Genomic DNA, 24,301 nt, shown 5'->3' on the forward strand with positions numbered 1-24,301 from the left:
TAGTGTGTCTTAGGGACCTCCAACAGTTTCATCCCTGTTGTTCTGAGTGTGCGGGGTGGATTGTATGGGGAGAGGCGGTCCTCCAAGTACCCTGGGCCCAAGCCATTTAGGGCTTTATAGGTCAAAACCAACACCTTGTATTGAGCCCGGAAGCGAATAAGCAGCCAATGAAGATCTTTCAAAATAGGTGTTATATGGTCAGGCCTGGAGCTACCAGCGACCAATCTTGCTGCCATATTCTGCACCAACTGTAGCTTCCGGGTTTGGTACAAGGGTTGCCCCATGTAGAGCGCGTTGCAGAAATCCAGTCGAGAGGTTACCAGAGCATGTACAACAGTTTCAAGGTCCCTATGGTCCAGGTAGGGACACAGCTGGCATATCAGTCGGAGCTGATAACAAGCACTCTTGACTGTCGCATCCACCTGAGATGACAACTGGAGCGACGAGTCAAGGAGCACTCCCAAGCTACGCACCGAGTCCTTCAAAGGGAGCGTGACCCCATTCAGGACTGGGTGACAGATCTCACCACCCGGAACCGAGGAACCTATCGCCAGTACTTCCGTTTTCCCTGCATTCACACTGAGTTTGTTTTCCCTCATCCAGCCCATTACCGACTCCAAGCAGGCATTTAGAGAAGAGATGCCATCCCTAGTTACTGCATCAGTCGGAGACACAGAGAAACAGATTTGGGTGTCATCAGCGTACTGATAACACCGCGCCCCGTGTCTCCGGATGATCTTTCCCAGCGGTTTCATGTAAATGTTGAATAGCATGGGGGACAGAATAGCTCCTTGAGGGACACCAGATGTAAGGGCCCTCTTATCGGAGCAAACGTCCCCCAGCTGCACCATCTGGAATCTACCCGAGAGGTAGGATCGGAACCACTGGAGCGCAGTGCTCCCAATGCCCAACTCCCTCAGGCGTTCCAGAAGGATACCGTGGTCAATGGTATCGAAAGCCGCTGAGATGTCCAAAAGCACTAACAGGGACATGCTTCTCCTGTCCATGCCCATGTCCATGATAGGTTATGTCCCAGTTTAATGATAAGGGAGAAATATGGAAAATAGGCTACTGTCAGAGTGCGGGACCAGAATCCTGGACAATCAACCAGTCAGCTTAATTGATAAATCAACAGTACTTTATTGATGGTTCCAGAATCGGAATTCCACATCACTCAGCTTCATAGCTGAGACTGACCCCTCCCAACCAACCCAATGCATAAATCCCCCTTAGCAAACTACTCCTCCCTTCAGCAAAAGCCCGCTCTAGAAAAACTCCTCCCATTCCTCCCTGGTTTCCATCCACCACAACTCTCCCCTCCGTAGCTCATCTCCCCAACCTAGAGACTGCATTCCAAACCTCTGAGAACTAGGCCTTCAAGGCCACCCGATAAGCACCACCTGGAGCTAACAGTTACAACCCAGCTTTCCCTCTACAAGTCCAGCTAAGCCTACCCTAGCCCCCATTATCCACAACCACAATATATCTGGTAGAATACACCAGGATTCTAACAGCTTGGGATCTTCTGTCTTTATAGCTTACCCCTGCACTTTCTTATACAGTGTAAGCCTTCCTTCTCAAATTACTAAATTTGTGATTCTCTACATTTATCTGAGAGTAAGGGGTGAAACAGACAGCCCCAAAAGGGCGCCTTCAAGGCTTCCCTGCTGAAGCCGGATTGGGGCTGCAGCAAGCACACACTGCAGCCCCAGTCTGCATTGAAGCCAGCTGAAAAAGGAGTGGCAAAGATCCACTGCTTCTTGGGCCGGGAAAAAATTGATTTTTCATGCCCCTCAGTATCTTGAAGCCAGCTGCAAGGCACTCTGGCGGCATGTGGCATATAAATGCTGTGCTGCCAGAGTGCCTTGAAGCTGCCCACATTTAAACAGCTAAGCAGCTTCAAGATGTCTTGGGAGCATGCAGTATCTAAACACCAAGCCCCCATGTGGAAGAAGGCTTTACTGAGCCATCTGTTTTGGCCCTTAGTAAGTTCTGATGCCCTTACTCCTGAATAGTGATAGGATTGCACATTTAGACTGCAAACCTGTATGCACATATCTGGAAGTTAGTCAAATTAAACTCAGCAGGGCTTATTTCTAAGAAAATAGGCATGGGATTTTACTCTAAGAAAGCCATAAGCTCCTGCAGTTCTGGGTCATATATAGGCACTAAAGTACCTTGTCAGAAGCTCCTTTGGGAAGCTTTCTGCTTTGAAGAAGTAGCTTGTTGAACACACAGATAGTCTTAATTTCCTCTCTTTCAAAGTGTCTTATCAGCAATCTCTGTCTCCTGGGAACTTGACATGATTTTGTAATTGAGTCAAGCATATTCTTAATTAGCATGGTTTTCTTATTCCACAGACTCCTTCTGTCTGAAATGAATGTTGGTATCCTCTCGTAATATCCATCCCTTGCTTGCTTATTTTTAAGAATAAAAAGAATAGTATTAACATGGCAACATATATGGCTTCTGTTGAATCTTCCTTTTCATTTTTAAGCCTTGGTGAGGTAGTAAAAAAATTTGCTAATGTGGGACCTGTTCTGTGTTCCAGGTGGAAATAGGAGAGAAATTTGAATGAAAATGTGGGTGTTAATATAATATTTCTCATACATGTATCTCCCTCCCTCCCACCCTGTCAGCTTTTGGCTGGCTTTCTGATGTAGTGTTCAAAAGTAGTTTATAATCTTAAGAGACCCATACAGAAGAATTGGTGGTAGGTGGAGGGCTAAAGGGGAAGTAAGCAGATTCAAGTACCATAATGACATGTAGACTGGTCATTGCAAGAGACAGTTCTGAGAGGAGACAAACTGATCTTAGTATGGACAGATGTTTCTAACCAGTTGGTCTGAAATCTGAAATACTTCAAAATCCAAAATTGTCCACATGGATGGCTGAGATAGTGACACTTTTGCTTTCTGATTGTTTGATGTAAACAAACTTTGCTTCATGCACAAAATTATTAAAAATAAAAATAGTGTGTATAAAATGACTTTCAGGCTACGTGTATAAGGTATTTACGACACATAAACGAATTTCATGTTTAAATTTGGGTCAAAATATCTCATTATGTATATGCAAATATTCCAAAATCTGGAAAAAATCTGAAATCCAAAACGCTTCTGGTCCCAGGCATTTTAGATAAGGGAGACTCAACCTGTATTTAGAAAAGAAAGTACAGTTGGTGTAGTGTTCTTAAAGGCTTGCATACAGTGAGACAAGTATTGATGGAAATTTTCTGTGCCTTACACCTTTGCTCATAGTCAGCTGTTGTGGTCTCTGTGTGCTTGGTGAGGTTCTTTTCACCAGTTCAAATGGATTTCTTATATGATAACGTGGACTAAAACCAATAGGGTTTTTCTCTTTTTTTGAGCATTCCTTGTCAGTTTTTCACCTGTTTTTCCTCCTGTTTTAAACATTGTTCTCATGCATCCCTGATATATTTTTACAGCTTTATTAGTATCTGATCATTCAGAACAGGCACCATGCATTTAGTCATGGTCCAACGGCCAGTTGTTTTTTCATAGGATCATAGAATCGTAGAGCTGGAAGAGACCACGAGGGCCATCCAGTCCAACTCCCTGCCATGCAGGAAGTCACAATCAAAGCATCCCTAACAAATGGCCATCCAGCCTCTGTTTAAAGACCTCCAAAGAAGGAGATTCCACCACAATCTGAGGGAGAGTGTTCCACTGTCAAACAGCTCTCACTGTCAGAAAGTTTCCCCTAATGTTGAGGTGGAATCTCTTTTCCTGTAGCTTGCATCCATTGTTCCCTGTCCTATTCTCTGGAGCAGCAGAAAACAAGCTTGCTCCATCCTCAATATGACATCCCTTCAAATACTTAAACAAGGCTAGCATATCACCTCTTAATCTTCTCTTCTCCAGGCTAAACATACACAGCTCCCTAAGTCTCTCCTCATAGGGCATGGTTTCCAGACCCTTCACCATTTTGGTAGTCCTTCTCTGGACACACTCCAGCTTCTCAACATCTTTTTTGAATTGTGGTGCCCAGAACTGGACACAGTATTCTAGGTGAGGCCTGACCAAGGCAGAATAGAGTAGCACTATTACTTCCTTTGATCTAGACACTATACAGTGGGCCCTCCCCTTACACTGGGATCTGTTCTAGATACCCCAGCGTAAGGGGAAATCTGTGTGTGCTTGCGCCCCATTAGAAATAAGTGTGTGTGTGCTCATGGTGGCATGCACATCATTACTTTCATTGCAGCACAGATTCCACATAAGCTGGAAGCTGCGTATAGTGTGCCTGCGTATGGCATGGGTGCACTGTACTTCTATTGATGCAGCCTAGAATCTCATTGGCCTTTTTAGCTGCCGCATCACACTGTTGACTCATTTTCAACTTGTGGTCTACTAGGAATCCTAGATCCCTTTCACACTTATGACCTTATCACATTACACTCTTAAAATGGATCTAGGTAGCTTTAACTGCTGTGGTTGCTTCCTGTTGCATTCTGGGACTTGTAGTTTAGGAAGGGACATTTAGAATATTCAGCCAGAAAACTCTTAAGCCTCACTGAACTACAAACCCCAAAATGCAACAAAAGGCAGTCAGAACAGTTAAAAGTGACCTAGCCCTGTTTTAAGAGTATAATGCGATAAGGTACATAGTCTCATCCAGCCAAGTGTCTCCCATCCTATATCTATTTTTGTTTATTCAACTTCCAGTAATCTAGCCAGAAGAGTGAGTTATCTACCAATCAGACTGATAGAGAGGCACATCCAATCTCTAAGATGCAGCTTATTTACAATACTGTATAACTAGTTTTCCACAGTAATGGAACCAGTTAGTATCTAGGTCAGTGCATCATACCTACCTTGTAAGTGAAGGAATTTAGGACATGATCACTCTTGATTCACAATTATCTAGTATTGTTGATAGATCAGATGTTAGGGATGGAATCTGTGGCCTTGCCCATGTACAGCAGGTGGTCTGGCACTGAGATGCAGCTTTCCCCCTCAATGAATATAACAGAAATGTTGGCATTTTATCAAGGTGACAGTATAAAACAGGGTGGTCAGCTCTTGTGGATTAGGGGAATATGTATTGTCCTTCAGGGGTCATTTCAATGCCTCTCTTCTCTACTGCTCCCTCTACTTTTCAACGTTGTTTTTTCTTTTTTTAAAATGGCTTTGGGGCCTCAAAATCAGCATTATGTCTGTAGCCCATGGACCTCACTTTCACCATCCTGGTATAATAATTCATTTTTCAGTGTGTTGTAGGAAACCAAGGGGGTCCTCCATTTGAAGATCAGGAAAAATGAACAAGCTTTCCAGAAAGACAGATTGCCCCTACCATAGTTCTGTCAGAATGTGAAATTGTAGGATGCCTCTTAGGGTGTACTCTTCCCAGTTCATGCAGTATGACACTTCATGGTCTGACAAGGCTGACCTTTGCTCTGCGTAAGCTGAGGCTGAGACTAGAAGTTTGGCAGCAGCAGTAAAGCTTGGAAACCATTGCATTAAGACTCACTATATATATCTATTGACTCACTGTATATCTGTCTATTCTATATTTGTCACTATAGATGTGAATTAATTCCTCTTCTTCTGAAATATGGCATCAAACCTCTGGAAACAGATTTAAGCCTGTGCTTACACCAGGGAAAGTTCTCGTTATTTCAGCATTTCTTGAAGCAGGGTTGCAAACTCCCATGTGGACAGCACCTAACAGAATTTTCAAAGTGTGCAATTAATGCTGGAGACGAATATAGAAAGTGGCTGCCTTCTCTCCTGTTGGCTGGGTTTAATCCAGTGAATCTCCTCTGTAAGTCATGGTAAGCACGTATATGAGTGACTGTGTCAACATATGTACCCACATGGTATGTGCATACATATAGCTTTTCATGTACAGCTGTACGCATATGTACATTTGACACATAAGCATAGCCCATTCCTCTGCATTCTGATGTGTGATCTGTATAAGTTGAAGGAGGTTTTAGAATCATATGGATGGGCACATATGGGGATCCCACTATGGGGATGCCAACCCTGGTCAGTTTGGGTTTGTATATCTTGTCAGGATCAGGGAACTCAGTTCCCAGTAACCAAGAAAATATCTTAGTGTGGTAAAAAAACAAGAGTTTTATTTCAGCTATTGAAACAGAAGTTACCCATCTGAGGTTTTTGTCAGAACTAAAGGTCCATTCCCAAAATCATAGTGTAAAAGTTCCTATCATCCATTCCCCCCTGCTTGGCCGTGGTTCTCATCCTTTGAATAAATATAAAATATAAACATTTAAATACAAGGTCAAACAATGGGAAAAAATATGCTGTGGATTTAGATTGCTGGTTTATTGCCTTGACAAAGGTGGAGAACTTAGAAAAGTTATTTTTCTGGAGAAAGCTATTTCAACTCTCCAAATCGTCCCGCTAGGCTGGCTGGTGCATTCTGAGAGCTGAAGTCCAAAAAAGTAACCTTTCCAAGCTCTGAATGGTGGTTAAATGGAATCTCCATATTCAGAGTCAATCAGCATCAATATCATGGGCTCTATATCATGGCTCAGTATCAAATATCATAGGACCATCAGAAGGACACAATGGCTCAGTGGTTAAGACACTGACTCTGATGATTGCAAGATTGGCAGGTCAGCAGTTTGAGGCCCAAGGACCACAGGATGAAATGAACTCCCGCCACTAGTCCCAGCTTCTGCCAAAGTAGCAGTTGGAAAGCATGTAAAAGTGCAAGTGGATAAATAGGTACCACTTTGGTGGGAAGGTAAAAGCGTTCTGTGCAGTCATGCTGGCCACACGATCACAAAGCTTTCTTTGACAAATCTGGCTCTTCAGCTTAGTAATGGAAATGAACACCGCCCCCTACAATCAGACATGATTAGACAATCTTGTCAACAGAAAATCTTTTATCTTTACCTAGAGGTAAACGCCCTATGGTAATTCTAACCATTGTTTCTGAACAAGTTTCAACTATTGTTTTTGTTGATTGGCATAAATCTACTCATGATTGGCAATAATGTCAGTGCAGATATAACACTAGTTGATGATTAAGGCTGAAAACTATAGTGGTAGCAGTTGACACAGGAAGAAGAATGGTTGATACAAGGATGCTTTAAATGTGTTTAAAGACTGAGGCAAAACTATCTGAGACTTGTGAACTGCAAGCACGGGTATCTTTTAGCCGTGGTTAAGGTTAATTTTCAACTCATTTGAAATGTGGCGTTGAAGAAGAGTCCTGCAGATACCATGGGCAGCCGTGGTAAATGGATCCAAGGCAGATCAAGCCAAAATGACTACATTAAAGCTATTGTACTTTGGACAGATAATGAAACATGACTGATTAGTAAATACGATAATGCTTGGCAAGGTAGGAGGAAGTAGGAAACGAGGAAGACTGTATTACAAGTGGATAGTCTCAATCAACAAAACAGCTCTGAGTCTGCAGGATCTCTTTGAGACCTCTCATTTATAGTGCCACCATAGGACTATTCCAGTTTGACAGCAATTAACAGTGAAAAGCAATTAGCACTGATTGAGATTCACAGTGGATATTAGAGAAAAGGAAGGGCATGAGAGGAATGTAGTATGTGATCTTGTTGCACAATCCCTCAACCATGGCTTGCGGAGCATTATCTAGTTGGATGGAAGAATGGATGGAAAAATAGATATGGTAGCTCAATTTGCTAGCCCCAAGCCTTTGAAACAGAAGCAGGCTTGGAATAGAGATAAACAATTATTGGCAGACAGTGCGGTCAGAAGAAAAGGGACAGCAGAACTTGCTTACAGAAAGAGCATCTTGCCGATCTTTCAAAGAGCTTTGTATTGTATCAGATTCCAACTGTATTATCTTATCCGTGAGGGCAGAAGGTCTGACTCCTTCAAGTAAAAAGAGAAAGCAGTCCCATGCTGTATTCCCAGAGCTTTCAGAGTAGGGAAAAAAAGCCATGTACACTACCACTCCTGTGTGGGGAAGGGGCACATAGAGTTACTTTTCTTTGCTGCAGAAGGGCAAAAATAATTTTGTCACTGAACATACTAGGCTTGCAGATGTATTAAAATAATAAAAACAGCCATGCATTTTGAAGCCAAATATTGTTAAAGGTCAGTGGATGCAGACAGCCTGAAAATGGTTCTTTAACCACTTCAGTCCCATGTTTTTGCCTTGAATGCAGTTAGCTACTTCCTCCAGGCTATTGAAATAAATCCTTTAATTTTAGTATTTGAATGAGTGTAGGTTTCTTAGCTGGCAGTCTGCCTACTTTCTGAGGACAATTTAACACAGGATTGACTCAAAGTTCAGACTGCCATCATAGCTCAGAGCATTCAGATCAAAGCTGAGAAGCAATGTGATTTTAGGCTGCATCAACAGAAGTATAGTGTCTAGATCAAGAGAAGTAATAGTGCCACACTATTCTGCTCTGGTCAGGCCCCACCTGAATATTGTGTCCAGTTCTGGGCACCACAATTTAAAAAGGATGTTGAGAAACTGGAGCGTGTCCAAAGGAGGGCTACCAAAATGGTGAAGCGTCTCAAAACTATGCCCTAAGACAGGGGTAGTCAACCTTTTTGAGCCGGGGGCCGGGTTGCTGTCCCTCAGGCGACTGGGGGGGCCGAAGCCGGGGGGTGGAGCTTCGACCCTCCGGGGCGGGGCCACGTGCCAGGGGTGGAGCTTCCACCCTCCGGGGCGGGGCCACGTGCCAGGGGTGGAGCTTCCACCCTCCAGGGCGGGGCTGTGTGCTGGGGGGTGGAGCTTCCACCCTCCAGGGGCGGGGCCGCATGCCGGGGGCGGAGCTTCCACCCTCCGGTGGCCAGGCCTCCCCATTTTTGCTGGCCCCTGACGGGGCCCCAGGCCCTCTCAGAGACCGGCAAAAAAGCTGGGGGGGGCTGCCAGTGCTGGAGGACCCCCTGGAGGGCCCCAGAGACAGCAACGGGCCTCCTAGAGGCCCCCTGCCGCCCTCGGAGCCCTCCTGGAGGGCCCCAGCGACGGCACCGGGCCCCCCAGAGGCCGCCCGCCACCCTGGGAGCCCTCCTGGAAGGTCCCAGAGACGGCAGCGGGCCCCGCAGAGGCCCCCTGCTGCCCTGGGAGCCCTCCTGCAGGGGCCCAGAGACGGAGGCGGGCCCCGCAGAGGCCCCCTGCCGCCCTGGGAGCCCGCCTGGAGGGCCCCAGAGACGGCAGCGGGCCCTGCAGAGGCCCCTGCCGCCCTGGGAGCCCTCCTGCAGGGCCCCAGAGACGGCAGCGGGCCCCGCAGAGGCCCCTGCCACCCTGGGAGCCCTCCTGCAGGGCGCTAGGGACGTCAGCGGGCCCCGCAGAGGCCCCTGCCGCCCTGGGAGCCCTCCTGCAGGGCGCCAGGGACGTCAGCGGGCCCCGCAGAGGCCCCCTGCCACCCTGGGAGCCCTCCTGCAGGGCCACAGGGACGGCAGCGGGCCCCGCAGAGGCCCCCTGCCACCCTGGGAGCCCTCCTGCAGGGCCCCAGGGACGGCAGCGGGCCCCGCAGAGGCCCCCTGCTGCCCTAGGAGCCCGCCTGGAGGGCCCCAGGGACAGCAGCGGGCCTCCTAGAGGCCCCCTGCCACCCTGGGAGCCCTCCTGCTGGGTCCCAGGGACGGCAGCGGGCCCCTCAGAGGCCCCCTGCCGCCCTGGGAGCCCTCCTGGAGGGTCCCAGAGACCGCAGCGGGCCTCCTAGAGGCCCGCTGCCGGTGCCGCCGCTGCTGCGGCGGCTGCTCTGGGCGCCACCATTTTGGGCGGCAAAATGGCGGCGAAGTCTCGCGCGACCTCCCCGCCATTTTGGGCGAAAAAATGGCGGCGCCCATAGCCCCAGAGGCCGCTATGGGCGCCGCCATTTTTTCGCCCAAAATGGCGGCGAAGTCTCGCGCGACCTCTTGCCGCCCAAAATGGCGGTGCCCAGAGCGGCGAAAAGCCGCGACGGGCGGCGGCAGCGGCGGCGGCAACAGCAACCGGGGGGCGGTAGCCAGGCCTTCGCGGGCCGCATCCGGCCCACGGGCCAGAGGTTGCCGACCCCTGCCCTAAGAGGAACAACTTAGGGAGCTGGGGATGTTTAGCCTGGAGAAGAGAAGGTTAAGGGGTGATATGATAGCCCTGTTTAATACTTGAAGGGATGTCATACTGAAGAGGGAGAAAGCTTGTTTTCTACTACTCCAGAGACTAGGACCTGGAACAATGGATCTAAGTTACAGGAAAAGAGATTCCACCTCAACATTAGGAAGAACTTCCTGACAGTAAGGGCTGTTCGACAGTTGAACAAACTCCCATGGAGTGTAGTGGAATCTCCTTCCTTAGAAGTCTTTAAACAGAGGCTGGATGGCCATCTGTCGGGGATGCTTTGATTGTGATTTCCTGCATGGCAGGGGGTTGGAGGGCCCTTGCGGTCTTCCAACTCTATGATTCTAAGCAATGAGTTGCAAATGGGTAGTTATTTGTACTTCATTCTTTCAACCTGATAATGAAAGTATAGCTAAAGTTGTTATTACAGCAATATTCCTTTTCTGCTATAATTGTAACTTTTAGTTCCTTTTCTAGTCCAGAAACTGCATCCTCACTAAATTGTGGATGGTAAATATGACATGTTTTTACTGACCTATGCTGCTGTCTCATACTTTGTTGTGGATTGTGAGGTAACAGTGATGTGGGCAAAACAACAAAGTTTGTAGGAAAGGATGGCAGCTTGCAGCATTTAGATTTTTTAAAAAGTATAGCTGATAGCCAGGTAGATTATTTTTACCCCCAAAATTGCAAATCATGCCAGCAACGCGACATAAGAGTACAATTTGCCATTTAAATTTCATTTTTCTCTCTTCTGAGTCGTGCTAATCTTTTAAATGTTATTTTGAAGAAATAGGAAGTGACTATGAAAGGGAGATGGAAACAATTTGGTTTCCTTTCCCCTGTTCCTTTGGCACACGGGTGGGCAATTGTCAGAGGCTAAGAGGCCACATTGCATCCCCAGGTGAAGTTTGTAAACAATTTTGTCTGTTGAGCCGCCTTGGGTCCCTTTCTGGGAGAAAAGGGGCATAAGAATGAAATGAATGAATGAATGAATGAATAAGGGAGCCAGGTATGTTTAGCCTGGAGAAGCGAAGGTTAAGAGGTGACATAATAGTCATGTTTAAATATTGGAAGCGATATCATATTAAGGATGGGGCAAGCTTGTTTTCTGCTACTCCAGAGACTAGGCCATGGAGCAATGGATTTAATCTACAGGAAAAGATATTCCACCTAAACATAAGGAAGAACTTCCTGATAATAAGACCTGTTCAGTAGTGGAACACACTGCCACAGAGTGTGGTGAAGTTTCCTTCTTTGGAGGTTTTTAAAGAGGTGGATGGCCATCTGATGGGAGTTCTTTGGTTGTGTATTTTGCATGGCAAGGGGTTGGACTGGATGGCCCTTGGAGGAATCCTCCAACTATGATTCTGTGATTCATATACAGCCTCCTAGCCCTCAAAGTTTGCCACCCCTGGTTTATACTAATACTGAGAGGTTTGGCATTCAGTGGCTCAGGGTCACCCAGTGAACATCATAGCTGATTGAAAAATTTGGGCTTGCTTTTCCTTGGACAGAGTGCCATTAATGAGTATGCTACATAGTTTTCATGATAACCAACTTTTGTTCATTCCTAGGATTTATTCTGTAGAAAACAATGCTCTAAACCTGCTCCTGGAGTTCACTAACTGGAAGAGGCTTCCTCAGGATATGGAACAGATCCTTTCTGACCACAAAGGAACTTCCACCTGGGTGCCCTGTAGTCATTTTAGTACGTGAGCAACCCATTAATTCATTTATATGTATTCCATTTATTTCATAGCATAAATGGCAAAGAGTGTGTGTGTTTTTGTTTTTGTTTTTAGTGTGTGGGGATTATAGACCAGTGGTGTCACTAGTGGGATGCAGGGGGTTCAGATTGCACCAGGTGACACTAAGGAAGGTGTCACCACAGCTCCTCAAATACCTACCTTTTGGCAGAAAAGGACTGGCATTCACCTGCTTCCCTTTAATATGCTTTAAGAGATGGTGGCAGTGGGGTGAAGCTCAGTGGGAGGAGAAAGGAGAGGACCTGGAATTTTTTAAATTTCAAAATTTTAAATTTTTTAAAAATAAAAATAAAAATTATTATTTTAAAATTTTGTTCAAAAACATCACATTTTAACCAATTCTTCACTATATATATGTAAATGCATTTAGGTTGTGTATATAATACTGTAATTTGAAGGAATAATTTTAGTTGTTTATGGCACAACTATTAGCATTGCATTCAGTGGTATATAGGAATTATGATTTACGAGTAACATTAGTGCAAAAAAGCATTACTAAATATTTTATATGGTGTGAAATGGGAGATGGTCAATGGGAGGAGTGACACCATGAGCAAGGATGACACCAGCCCTAGTGACACCACTGTCATAGATAAAGCTTTAGCTGAAATACCTATTGTAAATACTGAGATAAATACTGAGATAAATTAATAAATTAGGTTGTAAGATTGGGATAATTTTGGGAATTCTAGTTCAAAGAAAGAAACTGTTATAAGCATTGGATATAATTTAGCTCAGTGTTTCCTAAACTTTGGTCCCCCAGATATTTAGAACTTTAGCTCCCAGAATTCCTGATTGCTGGGCAGACTGACTAGGGCTTCTGGGGGTTGAAGTCCAAAACACCTGGAGGACCAAAGTTAGAGAAACACTGATCTAACTTTTCAATTTTTTTTTAAAAAAATCTAAAATAGATGTCTTTAACATTAGAAGATGAAATCTCCTGCCTTATTGCTTGAGTGCTGCATTCCTTACAATCTCACACTTTAATAATAATAATAATAATAATAGTTTTTATTTATAAATATCCCGCCTCTCCCTGCGGATTGAGGCGGGAGTACAGCAACAAATTTAAAATTACAGTTAGTTAAAATACAGTCTCATATCATAAAATCCTAAAAACACATCAATAACCCTATACAAGTACAATATCACCATCTAATTTCCCATACATGCTCCAAATGAAGTGTCATCTTAAAGCTATTATAGCAGGTTAGGGGGATAGGCTCACCGGAAGAGATCCGTCTTGAGTGCCTTCTTGAAGGCATCTAACATGGTAATAAGACGGATCTCCTCCGGCAAGCCATTCCACAGTTTGGGGGCCATAGCAATGAATGCCCTGTGGGAAGTAGACCTTAGTCTGGTCTTTGGATAATTCAATAGATTCTTCCCAGTTGTTCTGAGAGTGCGGGGCAGATTGTGAAGAGGCGTTCCTTCAAGTAACTCGGGCCCAAGCCATGGAGGGCTTTAAAGGTAATAACCAACACTTTGTATTGCACCCGGAAACTAATCAGCAGCCAGTGAAGGGATTTTAAAACTGGTGTTATGTGGTCTGACCTATGTGTTCCGGTGACCAATCTGGCTGCCATATTTTGCACAAGTTGAAGTTTCCGAGCTTGATACAAAGGTAGCCCCATGTGCTCAGTATTCACAGTGAATATACCACCTTACAGAGATGGCTGTATAATAGAGCCCCCACAAGATGGTGTGACATCAGGTTTTATTTAAATGGCTAGACACTGTAATTATTTCCTAGCCTGTTCTGTACTTGCTAAGTTCTTTAAAGAAGCGTGACATTGGGGAAGTAGTTATGTAATTATTTTCAGACAGAAAAATGTCACTGCTAGCTGAGGGGGCACTGGTAATTCTTCAGTGTTTACTTTCTCTTCTAAATGATATTTTATATCAAAATGAGCAAAATACAGTCCTGAGCTGCACATGGCCAGCCAATGTTGTTTTTGTGGCCCTTGATATCCCTAGAATCCTGAGGCCAACTTTTCTCTGGCTATAGAGATGTACCAAATATTCAGTTTTTCTTATCCTTGACAAGAATGTTCTTGACATAACATGACTCCCTAAATGGTCAACATCCACAAGATTTTTTTTCCATTTCAGGACTGTTTTGTATAAAATTGGTTTGCAAAGAATAAACAAATATCCTTTAGTATTCCTGACCACAGGATTACCCCCAATATTTTCCTAAATGTACTGAAATCAGCTTTCTTAAAGTCTAGAATGCAGATCTGACTGTGCATGGCTTCCCCTTCCCAAACTCCAGGAGAACCTGGTCACTCCCACCTAAGGATCCCACCACTTCTAGTTTGTATGAAAGAGGTTCCAGATTCGGCCCCTGACATTTGAAGTTCTTTTAAAAACTAGATCTTGGGAAGCAGGGCTGGGAGAAAAAAGATCTGAAGGAGTCATTGTCAGCTGGAGAAGGCAATACTGGATTTGACAATACCCAATGAGCAGCTTTCTTTCCCAGCAGTGTGTCATAATGATGATGACGATGATAATTTTATTCATTTATACCCCCCTTCTCAGTAATGAACATATTTAACAGCATATTTTAAATAGTACAGCTAAATGCTAAATGCTAAATAGTACAGCCTATGCTAAATGTTCAATAAAATTATAAATATAGAAGTTATTTAATAACAATTGAAATATTTATAAAGCTAAAAACATTAAAATGCTACATACATACCTTAAATACAGCACCACAGAGCATTAAAAGCCCACCCCAGTCAGTTTCTAAAAAAATGATGACATTAAAATGTTTTAATTTGTTGATGGAAGGAGAGCAAGGATGAGGCCATCCTGGCTTCCCGAGGGAAGGAGTTCAAAATTTTGGGAGCAGCCACTGAGTAGTCTTAGACCAGAAGGGTTCATGCAACATGGCCCTTCCAATTAGACTTCTGAAATCATGGTGCTGCTGTCTTTTTATAAATGATGTGATGGTCCTGCTTGATCCTACAAAAGGTCATCCAATTATTTCTAGCAGCAGTAAGATTGCTGACCACCCACCAGGCAGGGAGATAGTGCAGATATGGTATCGGTATGCAAGCAATGATCAGTTGCTAACTAGAGACTCAGGAGAATGAAACCAACTTTTTTTAAAAAAGGAAAGAATGGAAAGGTTAGTCCAGACTCTGATTGGAAAATGTTTCTTCTCCCTTGTGTGCAAAGCCAGCAAACATATGGAGACAGCTGAGCTTGAACATTTGTTTAATTAATGTCTCTCCATCGTTTTGCTGACTAGGTGTTTTCCTCATTATTTCTTCTCTGTTGCCTGCCTAAAGAATAAGTTTCTTTTTACAAATGTATGCTTTTTAATCACAGTCTTGCTTGTGTGGCATACCTTTTTTATTTCTTTAGTAGAATCACTGTGATCCATCAGTGTGTTTAAGTTTGCCAAAGAAGAATGTAGATGCAGGATTTCTTAACACAGATTAGCTATGCATTATTATGTAGATTAAGGACACAAAATAAAAAGAGAAAGTTTTTCACTATACAGTGCACAATGTATTTAAGGGATTGGTTGACACAGGTTAAGATTATGGCTACAATTTAAATGGATTTAGGATTAGTTAATGATTAATGAACTGTTTTTCTTTCTTGTGACAGAATGTATGCCTTCATTGTCTCATCTTTGCCGCCTGGAAATCCGATCACTCTTAACGACTGATCGTTTACGATCGGATCAGTTTATCCACCAGTTACCATTACCTGATTGCCTGCAGAACTTTTTACTTTATTCAGACGTATTAAATACATACACTATTTCAGAATACTTCCTTAGCTTGTGGGAAGCATATGAAGAAAATCCCTCACTATCTTCTTCTAATTCTGAAAATGCAGAGAGAAGAGAAACGTACGATTGATGCAACATTGTCAAGGCATTAAAAGCTTCAGCTGTTGTGAAGACCAAATTCTTGAATCTACATTGTAGTTGCTGCAATAGTAGACATCTCTACCGTTGTTCCTTATAGACTATACTCTCCACAGACACTTTTTTGTATAGTTTCCAGCAGATAAGATTTTAAATATTGCTTTCTGTCAATGCAATATTCAAACATATGAATACTGGAGTATATAGAAATAAATATTGTTATTGATCACTCCAAAATAAAGAAAAATTCTATGTATTATATGGTTGCTTTCCTTCACAGTTATAAATGGAATTAATAAAGATGTTACTGCAGTGGATCCCACTCTGAAGTCTCAATCCATGTGGCATCAACAGAATCTTGGTTATCAGGATTAAGACAAAACTTGGATAGCTCCTGCCAATTAGAGGAGACAGTACTAAATAGGATTGGCAAATTATCCAGTTCAACATAAGGTGGCTTCGTATATCATACATGTTGAAACATGGCCACTCATGTTCCTAAATCCCCAGAGTTTCTCAGTTCATCTTTATGGTGGTCAGTGAGTAACTCTGTTGTTGTTATCTGCCTTCAAGTCGACCTTTACTCATCCTGATCCTGTGAATGAGAGGTCTCCAAGCCCCACTATTCTCTACCTCCCTGCTCAGGTCCTGTAGGCTCAAGACCTGATCTCCCTAATTTGTCTCCCTAATTGAATCTATCCATCTTGCATGTGGTCTTCCTCGCTTTCTACATCCTTCTACCTTCCCCAGCATCATTGTCTTTTCTAATGAGTCGTGTCTTCTCATGATGTGGCCAAAGTACGACAGCCTCAATTTAGTCATCTTGGCTTCCAAGGATCGTTCAGGCTTGACCTGTTCTAGGACCCAATTATCCTCGTAAGTTACCATTTCCTTAAAACCAGAATGTCATAATTTATCTTAAGGAACTGTTGGGAGGGCAGAAATAATGGAGTGAAGTGAATGCTGATTGGTGGAATGTTGTAGGAAATTTGCTTAAGGAAATTTGTGAATGACAATTGTTGTTTTTTTCCCCCCAGTTGCAGTGAAAATCGGTTTAGCCTGGGGTTTGAGAAGAGTACAGCATGAGAAAGTGCTTAAGTGGGGGTTTGAGTTAGACTAGAGATGGAGTGAGAGAAAGGAGTTTGAGTTGAGTGATTGGTAAGGGTTCTTCATGACATTGAAACTAAGAAAGTTTACACTGACAATTGCATTGTTGTTATGATTTATGTTTTTGGAAATTACAAATGACAGTTTCAAATACACTGCATATTATATATGCTTTAAGACCAAACAAATGACTCTGACAGTTGCATTTTAAGTTCAAGAGTTTATTGCTTTTTAATAAATACAACTTGTTTGAACTTTACAACTTGTGTCATGACACTCCCTCCTCCACTGACCTAAGCTTGTCAGTCTAACCCATTTGTGTGATTCGCAGAGACCACGAAGAAGGACAGGTTGCTTACCTGTAACTGTATTTCAAGTGGTCATCTCCAAATTCACACAAATCCTGCCCATCCTTCTCTCAGTCGTGTTCTGCTTATTGTTTCCTCTGGTCACTGCTATGCAGTGTATGGTATGAAACTGGAGAGGTACAGAACCGATAGGGGGTTTATATGGGGATGGGCAGAGCTACCGCCAAAAAGTTGCAAACGAAGTTTTGCCTAGTGATTACAGAAGTTTCTGAGCTTTACTGCGCAGGCGCAGAATGACCCATTTGTGTGAATTTGCAGATGACCACTCGAAGAAATACAGTTACAGGTAAGCAATATGTCCTTTTCATCCATTTTGTATCTTTCTAATAACTGCAAATAAGAGAAACACAGAAAATCATAACCTCAAACAGAAGCTCTCTTTTGTTTTCATTATATATTCTTGTTAATTTTCCAACAGGTCTTAGTACCTTAACTATTTTTTCTTTGCCTGTTGTTTCTTTTCTGTAAGACCAATAAAGGCATCCTCTGATATAATCTGGGTTTATATTTAGACCATACTCTTAGTAAGTTATGTCTCACAAAATGATACTTGAAATCACAATATACTTCAGATTTAGCATTCCATAAATACCCAAATCTCAGGTCTTGACCTCCTAATTCCAATCTTTCATTTCTCAGCATCAGCCATTCTTTTAACTACACTAAGCATGTCGCTAAGTAAACTTTCAGCTTAGGTAGATCCAAACCTCTCCTTTGTTTTGTGTCTGGCGTGATTTCTAGTTTCACTCTTGATTTTTTCTCCTTGCCAGATAAAGCTCAACAATCCTTCTGCCATTGTTTAAATGGTAAGTCATTTAACATAACTTCTATTGTCTGAAACAGGAACAGTGTTCTGGGTAACATATTAATTTTTATCACTGATATTCTCACCAAAAGAGACAAATTTAATTACTCCCATATCTATATGTTCTTCTTGATGTCATTCCACATCTTCAGAATTTTTTTTTGAAACAACACATAGTTCATATTTGTCATAGTGATACCTAAATATTTCAACTTCTCAATTTTAAACCCAGTTTTCACCATCAATTCTGTTTCATCAGTCATCTCCATATTTTTAGTCAACATCACCATCTTCTGTTTCTTTATCTTGAACCCTGCCAAGTTCCCAGTGTCTTTTAATTTTCCCATTAATCATTTTACACTTTCTAGTGGATTTTCCAAAGTCATCACCAAATCTTCAGCAAATGCCCTTAATTTGTATGTTTCTTTTAAAAATCTTTATGACTAATCTCTTTATCTTGCCTTGTGATAATTCAAGACCTATTCAAGACCTTGAGTATTAAAATTAACAGAAGTGGTGACAATGGACATCGTTTCCTTGCTCCTTTTTGTTTCTCACATGGATTAGATAACTCTCCACTATTATGTGTGCTTTTTGCACAGAATAAATCAATCTAATCCATTCTATAAAGTTATCTCCAAAAGGCATCTCTTCCAATACTCTAAATAGGAATGTCCAATTCAAATGGTTGAAGACCTTTTCTGCATCTAAAAGAAATCAATGTGTCCTGTCTCTCATTGTGTTGTTCTAAATATTCCTATATTTGAGTATGTTTCTGATATTGTCTCTCAGTTGTGTATAGGTAAAAGTCCACACTGGTCTTTATGATTAAAATCTTGAAGAATACTTTTCACTCTGTCAGACAAAATTTTAGCAGACAACATATCAGCATTATTCAGCAGTGATATTAGTCTACTATAATTATACCATTGGATAAAGTTGAGCCAGTCGCTGTTTATCGGCTTGATCTACCATGCAGTTTTGTTGTGGGGACAAAATGGAGAGTGAAGTCAAGTTGCCTCCAGTTGCTCAGAGGAAGTTAGAATAGTGTATATATCTCAGTGGTGTATTTGTTGTTGTTGTGTGCCTTCAAGTCATTTTCAACTTACAGCAACCCTAAGCTGATCCTATCATGGGGTTTTCTTGGCAAGATTTGTACAGACAAGGTTTGCCATTGTCTTCTTCTAAGGCTGAGAGTATGTGACTTGCACAAGGTCATCCAGTGGGTGTCATGGCCAAACTGGGAATCAAACCCTGGTCTTCAGAGTTGTATTCCAACACTCTAACCACTACACCACACAGGCTCTACATGGTGGTATTTGTACCAAAAGAAACTATTCCTATGAAAATCTTTTCTTGGAATACAGCAAGGTGGATCTCCAAATTAGTCGATGCACATTTTAAAGATTTCTGTACCTACTTCCATTAAAATATATCTATATATATATAAATCAGGGAACTTGTGTTCTTTCAACAGACTTTCCCTCTGTCCTTGGCTATGCAGTATATACTCTGCCAGCAAGCAGATCTAGAGCATGGGATAGTCAAATGCCTGGTTTAGAAACTTTGATTTTAGACAATTACAACCCAAATATTTCACAGTTTAATGTAGATAATAGCAAATTGTCTGGCCAAAGGGTTTAAAAATCTTTTTGATAAACCTATGATGCTCTCCTCACCATTCAAAATATGAAGACGTTTCTGTCTGAACTTATTTAGATCTGCCTCTTACCACTTTACCTGAGTCCAACCCAGTGTGACTAGACGCCTTCCTTTTCCAGGACATGTCCTACATTTTAGCCTTTTGTACAGGAGGAATCCCAAAAATATCCTCCATGTTGTGCATGAGGACAAAGCATGAATTTATATTTCTATGAATGTTTTTAATTTTTGTTTTGGAATCTCCTACATTTTGCAGCGCCCTGTGGTTAGGAGGCAGTTAGGATATCTATCAGCCCAGTTCAACCGTGAACATTTATATTAATAGCAGAGGATATGAATGCTAGAGTAAGGCAAAATAGTTGTATAATAGGTGGAAAATTGTGTCTCGTACCAGAATTCTTTGTATTTATTTTCCTATGAGGAGTTCTGAAGATCCTGAGATTAACAAAGTGGTAGAATTCAAAGATACAGCCATGTTAGTCTGTAGAATCAGTATGTAGAGAGACCTTGCAGCACCTTTGAAACTAACTGAAATAAAGAAGTTGGCCACACGAGCTTTTGTAGACACAGATTGAGGAAGTAGATGGAAGTCTACGAAAGCTCATGCTGCCAACTTCTTTATTTCAGTTAGTCTCAAAGGTGCTACAAGATCTCTCTGCGATTAACAAAGTTCCCCAATCTCATTTTGATCTTGTTTGTAAGGTTTTTGTTTATTTGCAGTGTGACAAGAATCAAGAGCTATATAACACTTTGCATCAAAGGATAAGAGAGTGATCAACTTTACATGCCTAACTCGTTAGTCTGCCTTTTATTGTGAGCATTTAGGTTTTCACTGAGCCACAGAGTGATCATTTGATAGAGCAATACAGAAACATTAAAGCCTCTCACTCCTACAGACTTAACGAACCAAGGTGTGCGGCCCAGAAGCATATTTTATCAAGAATCAGATGGAAAATGTGGCAAGCAGACTCTATAGAGAATTCTAAGTCCTTTATATGCTAGCACAGAGAGTATAAAAATAAAATATACTTTAAAAAGAATGAGTGTATATGACAATCTTGCATTGAGTTGGGTCTGGAGACTCATAGATTTTGAGTTTTGGAAGGAAAAGGTAGAAATACACACACACACACACACACACACACACACAAACACACACCCCAAATTACTTTGACAGTCTGTTGCAAAAAGTCTTTCTAACTGAGATTTGTTGTACTGTATTTTTTATAACGATTATTAAATTTTAATAGGTTTTAAAACTGTTTTAAATTTATGTTTTTAATACGATCTTTTGATTGATTTAAAAAAACATTTGTTCTATCTTTTGTTTTAACTGTATTGTATGTTAACGCCTATTGTGAGCCACACTGGCTTCTATATTGGGAGAAAGGTGGGATATAAATGCCAGAGCGTGTCTAGAGGAGGGTGACCAAAATGGTGAAGGGTCTAGAAACCATGCCTTAGGAGGAGAGACGTAGGGAGCTGGGCATGTTTAGCCCAGAGAAGCGGAGGTTAAGAGGTGATATGATAGTCCTGTTTAAATACTTGAAGGGATGTCATATTGAGGATGGAGCAAGCTTGTTTTCTGATGCTCCAGAGAATAGGACCCAGAGCAATGGATTTAAACTACAGGAAAAGCGATCTTCCTGACAGTAAGAGCTGTTCAACAGTGGAACATACTCCCTCGGAGAGTGGTGGTCTCCTTCTTTGGAGATTTTTAAACAGAGGCTGGATGACCATGAGTCAGGAGTGCTTTGATTGTGTCTTCTTGCATGGCAGGGGGTTGAACTGGATGGCCCTTGCAGTCTCTCCCAACTCTATGAGTCTCTGATTTTTAATCAGGTCATTAAATAACCTGTCTCTGAGAGGTCCTTTCTCAAGAGAGTGCTTTCTGTGCCAGTTCCTTTGTGAAGATCATGTGGATGGTGGCAGTAGTGAGAGCTTGGGTTGTCACCAACTCTTATCTCCATCTCATCCCTATCACATCCTATTCTATATGCAGTATAGGCATTGTAATATCAACCTACCTTAGAAACTTGTTCAAAAAACTTCTTTAAGCCCAAAGTCTGAATTCAACTTCCAGTGTGGGCCAAGGCTAAAGACAAAAGGGTATAGCCAAAAATACCAACATCATTTAGCTTAAAGCTCTTGACCTGCCATCAAGGAGAGGCCAGTATCATAGGGGAAGTGGGCATGGCTAACTGGGGAAACATGGAAGGCTATAAGCATCCCATCTCTGATGTTATAAAGATTATTGAGATCTGTAAAATATGTTGTATGCTTGTTTCCTTCATTTGTGTGGGGGGGTGTCTGTGTGCATCTATTTTAGTTTTACGGTGTCCTATAAGTCTCTAGGTTCTATCAAAAACATCTTTGGATGACAAGTATCAATATTAGATTCCAGTGGCATAATTGTCCCATGCTGTTTTACTCAGGTTCCCCCTCTCCTTATTTATGTTTCTTCCCTTTTCTTCTAGGGCCTGCAAAGTCTTCCCCCCCACCACAATAGAATTGAAGAGGTTGTTGTTGTTTTGTTGTTGCTGCTGCTGCTGTTCCTCCTCCTCTATCATCCTCCATTAGAGCACTAAGACCTTCAGCAGAGGCCCTTCTTTCTGTCTCACAACCTTCTGAGGCTTGTTTGGTGGAGGAAAGTGCGAGGGGCCTTCTTTGTGGCTGCTCCCAGGCTGTAAAGTTCCCTCCCTAAGGAGGCTGAGATGGTCCACTCCTTGCTCTCCTGTTGCCAAGTCAGCCTTTTAGAAACTGACTAGAATGGTCTTTTAATGGTGTACTCAGTTGTTTTGTGGCTTGTATATAGTCTTCAGGAATTTTTAAATAGTTTTAATTTTATAAATTGTTGAAGTGTCCTTTAAGTAACCTTTATTTTTATATGTATTGAGGTTTTTGTAGAGTTTTTACTCTGTGTTGACTTTAATGAGAACCAGCATGGTGTAGTGGTTTGAGCACTGGACTATGATTCTGGAGATCAGGGTTCGATACTCCATTTGGCCATAGAAACTCACTGGGTGACCTTGGGTGTGCCACACACACTCAGCTCCTGAAAACCCTGTGGTAGTGTCTCCTTAGGGTTGCCATAAGTCAGAAATGACTTGAAGGCACATGACACATACACACTGTTAATAACATAATAATGGATGATGATGATGATGATGATAAAATAGCAATGTTAATACAAGTCAAAACACACTGTTTTTAATATGCTGTAAGCCACCTCGAGTCCTAGTATAGGGGAAAAGGAAGGATATAAATGATATAAATTCTTATTGTTGTTTAAAGCTGCTTGTCATCCACTTAACCTTCATCACCATGTATGTTTCTGATGTTTTCAAGAACCTCTTCCTCGGATTGATTCTTCCCTAGCTTCTTTTCTTACAACTTCAAGTTCTTCAGCACTGAAGGGATGGATTTGCATCACAAATGGCTCCCTGGTTTCTGTAGGTAGAGAGCAGCTCCTCTTACAATGCCATTCTACTCTGGGGGGAAATTGCAACAAGAGCAGTTTTATGCTAACAGGAGTGAGCATAAATATTTGATATGCTGTTGAGTTGAGAGCATGAGAAGGTGGAAGTCTAGACAGGAACAATGTCTTCTTGTCTAGTCCTGGCTGCTCTATATCATTATTCTCTTGTCAGAATTTAGACTCCTTATTTTTGCAAAAATTAAATGGATAGACTTCATCTGGATTGTTGAAATGGGTCAGTGAGCCTCTTTCAGATCTAAAATGTGCCTATTTGGTGATCCTGACTTTACTGTAGCAGCATGAGTAGTGGTTAAAGTTTAGGGTTAGGGAGACTACAATTGCCATCTGGGTTTACCAAAACCAATATAAATAAAAACAGTTCAATAATGTAGAGTGTTTTTTTTTTTTTTAAAGTGTTCTACCCTGTTATGAAATTTTGAAAACGGAATAAAAATATTAAGAAACATCAAAACGATTTGCCTGACAATAATTTGTTTAATAAGGGAAGGGAAGGGAAAGGAAGGAGATAAGAGGAACAATTCAGATAAATATGCAAAATAAGACCAAAAAGAACTCAAAAAATCATGAGGACATTTGGACTTTTGTATTTACAGATTCCGCATCCATGGATTCAAACATCCATGACTTGAAAATATTTTAACACGGTCTCCGCACAGCAACAACAATTGCAAAAAGCAAACTTTGATTTTGCCATTTTATATACGGGATACAATTTTACTACTCTATTGTATATAATAGGACTGGAGCATCCATGAATCTTAGTATCCACAGATGGTCCTGGAACCAAACTGCTGTAGATACCAAGGGCTCACTGTAGGACAAGATGGAATCAAGAGCTCATCATGCCACTCTTTGGCCTCAAAGGTGCTGTTTTAACTCTAGTGATCTTTTTTCATTCCCCCATCTCCCTATGCTCTCCTAGGTCTCTTTCCTTTGTTCTTCCATTTTCAGCCAAAACTAAGTAGCATATGAACCATGTGATATCCCTTCTCCCGAATTTAGTGAAGCCCTTGTGCTATACAAATGAATAAGAGCATTATTTTGAAGGTTTGTGACAAGAGGGAAGTGGAGAAACAACCATTCCCTTGTTGTTGATGATGTTGTTGTTGCTGTTGTTGCTGTGTGCCTTCAAGTCATTTCCGACATATGGTAACTGTAAGGTGAACCTAT

General features: G+C 42.1%; 1 protein-coding gene across 2 annotated transcripts in view; it reads left to right on the forward strand.

Annotated features, from left to right (window-relative positions):
* Window positions 1-16,933, forward strand: part of ASB3 (ankyrin repeat and SOCS box containing 3) — a 91,168-nt gene extending 74,235 nt beyond the window's left edge. For both annotated transcript variants that reach the window (XM_089528927.1, XM_089528928.1), the window contains exons 9-11: window positions 5,549-5,797; window positions 11,610-11,743; window positions 15,426-16,933. In XM_089528927.1, coding sequence (XP_089385053.1) covers window positions 5,549-5,797; window positions 11,610-11,743; window positions 15,426-15,682 — 640 coding nt within the window. In that variant the 3' untranslated portion in view covers window positions 15,683-16,933. The remainder of the gene's footprint in view (window positions 1-5,548; window positions 5,798-11,609; window positions 11,744-15,425) is intronic.
* The last annotated feature ends 7,368 nt before the right edge of the window (window positions 16,934-24,301 follow it).

The sequence above is a fragment of the Sceloporus occidentalis genome, unplaced genomic scaffold (assembly GCF_023333645.1).
Source record: "Sceloporus occidentalis isolate IW3139 unplaced genomic scaffold, rSceOcc1.0.p SCAF_6, whole genome shotgun sequence".
NCBI classification, from domain to species: Eukaryota; Metazoa; Chordata; class Lepidosauria; order Squamata; family Phrynosomatidae; genus Sceloporus; species Sceloporus occidentalis.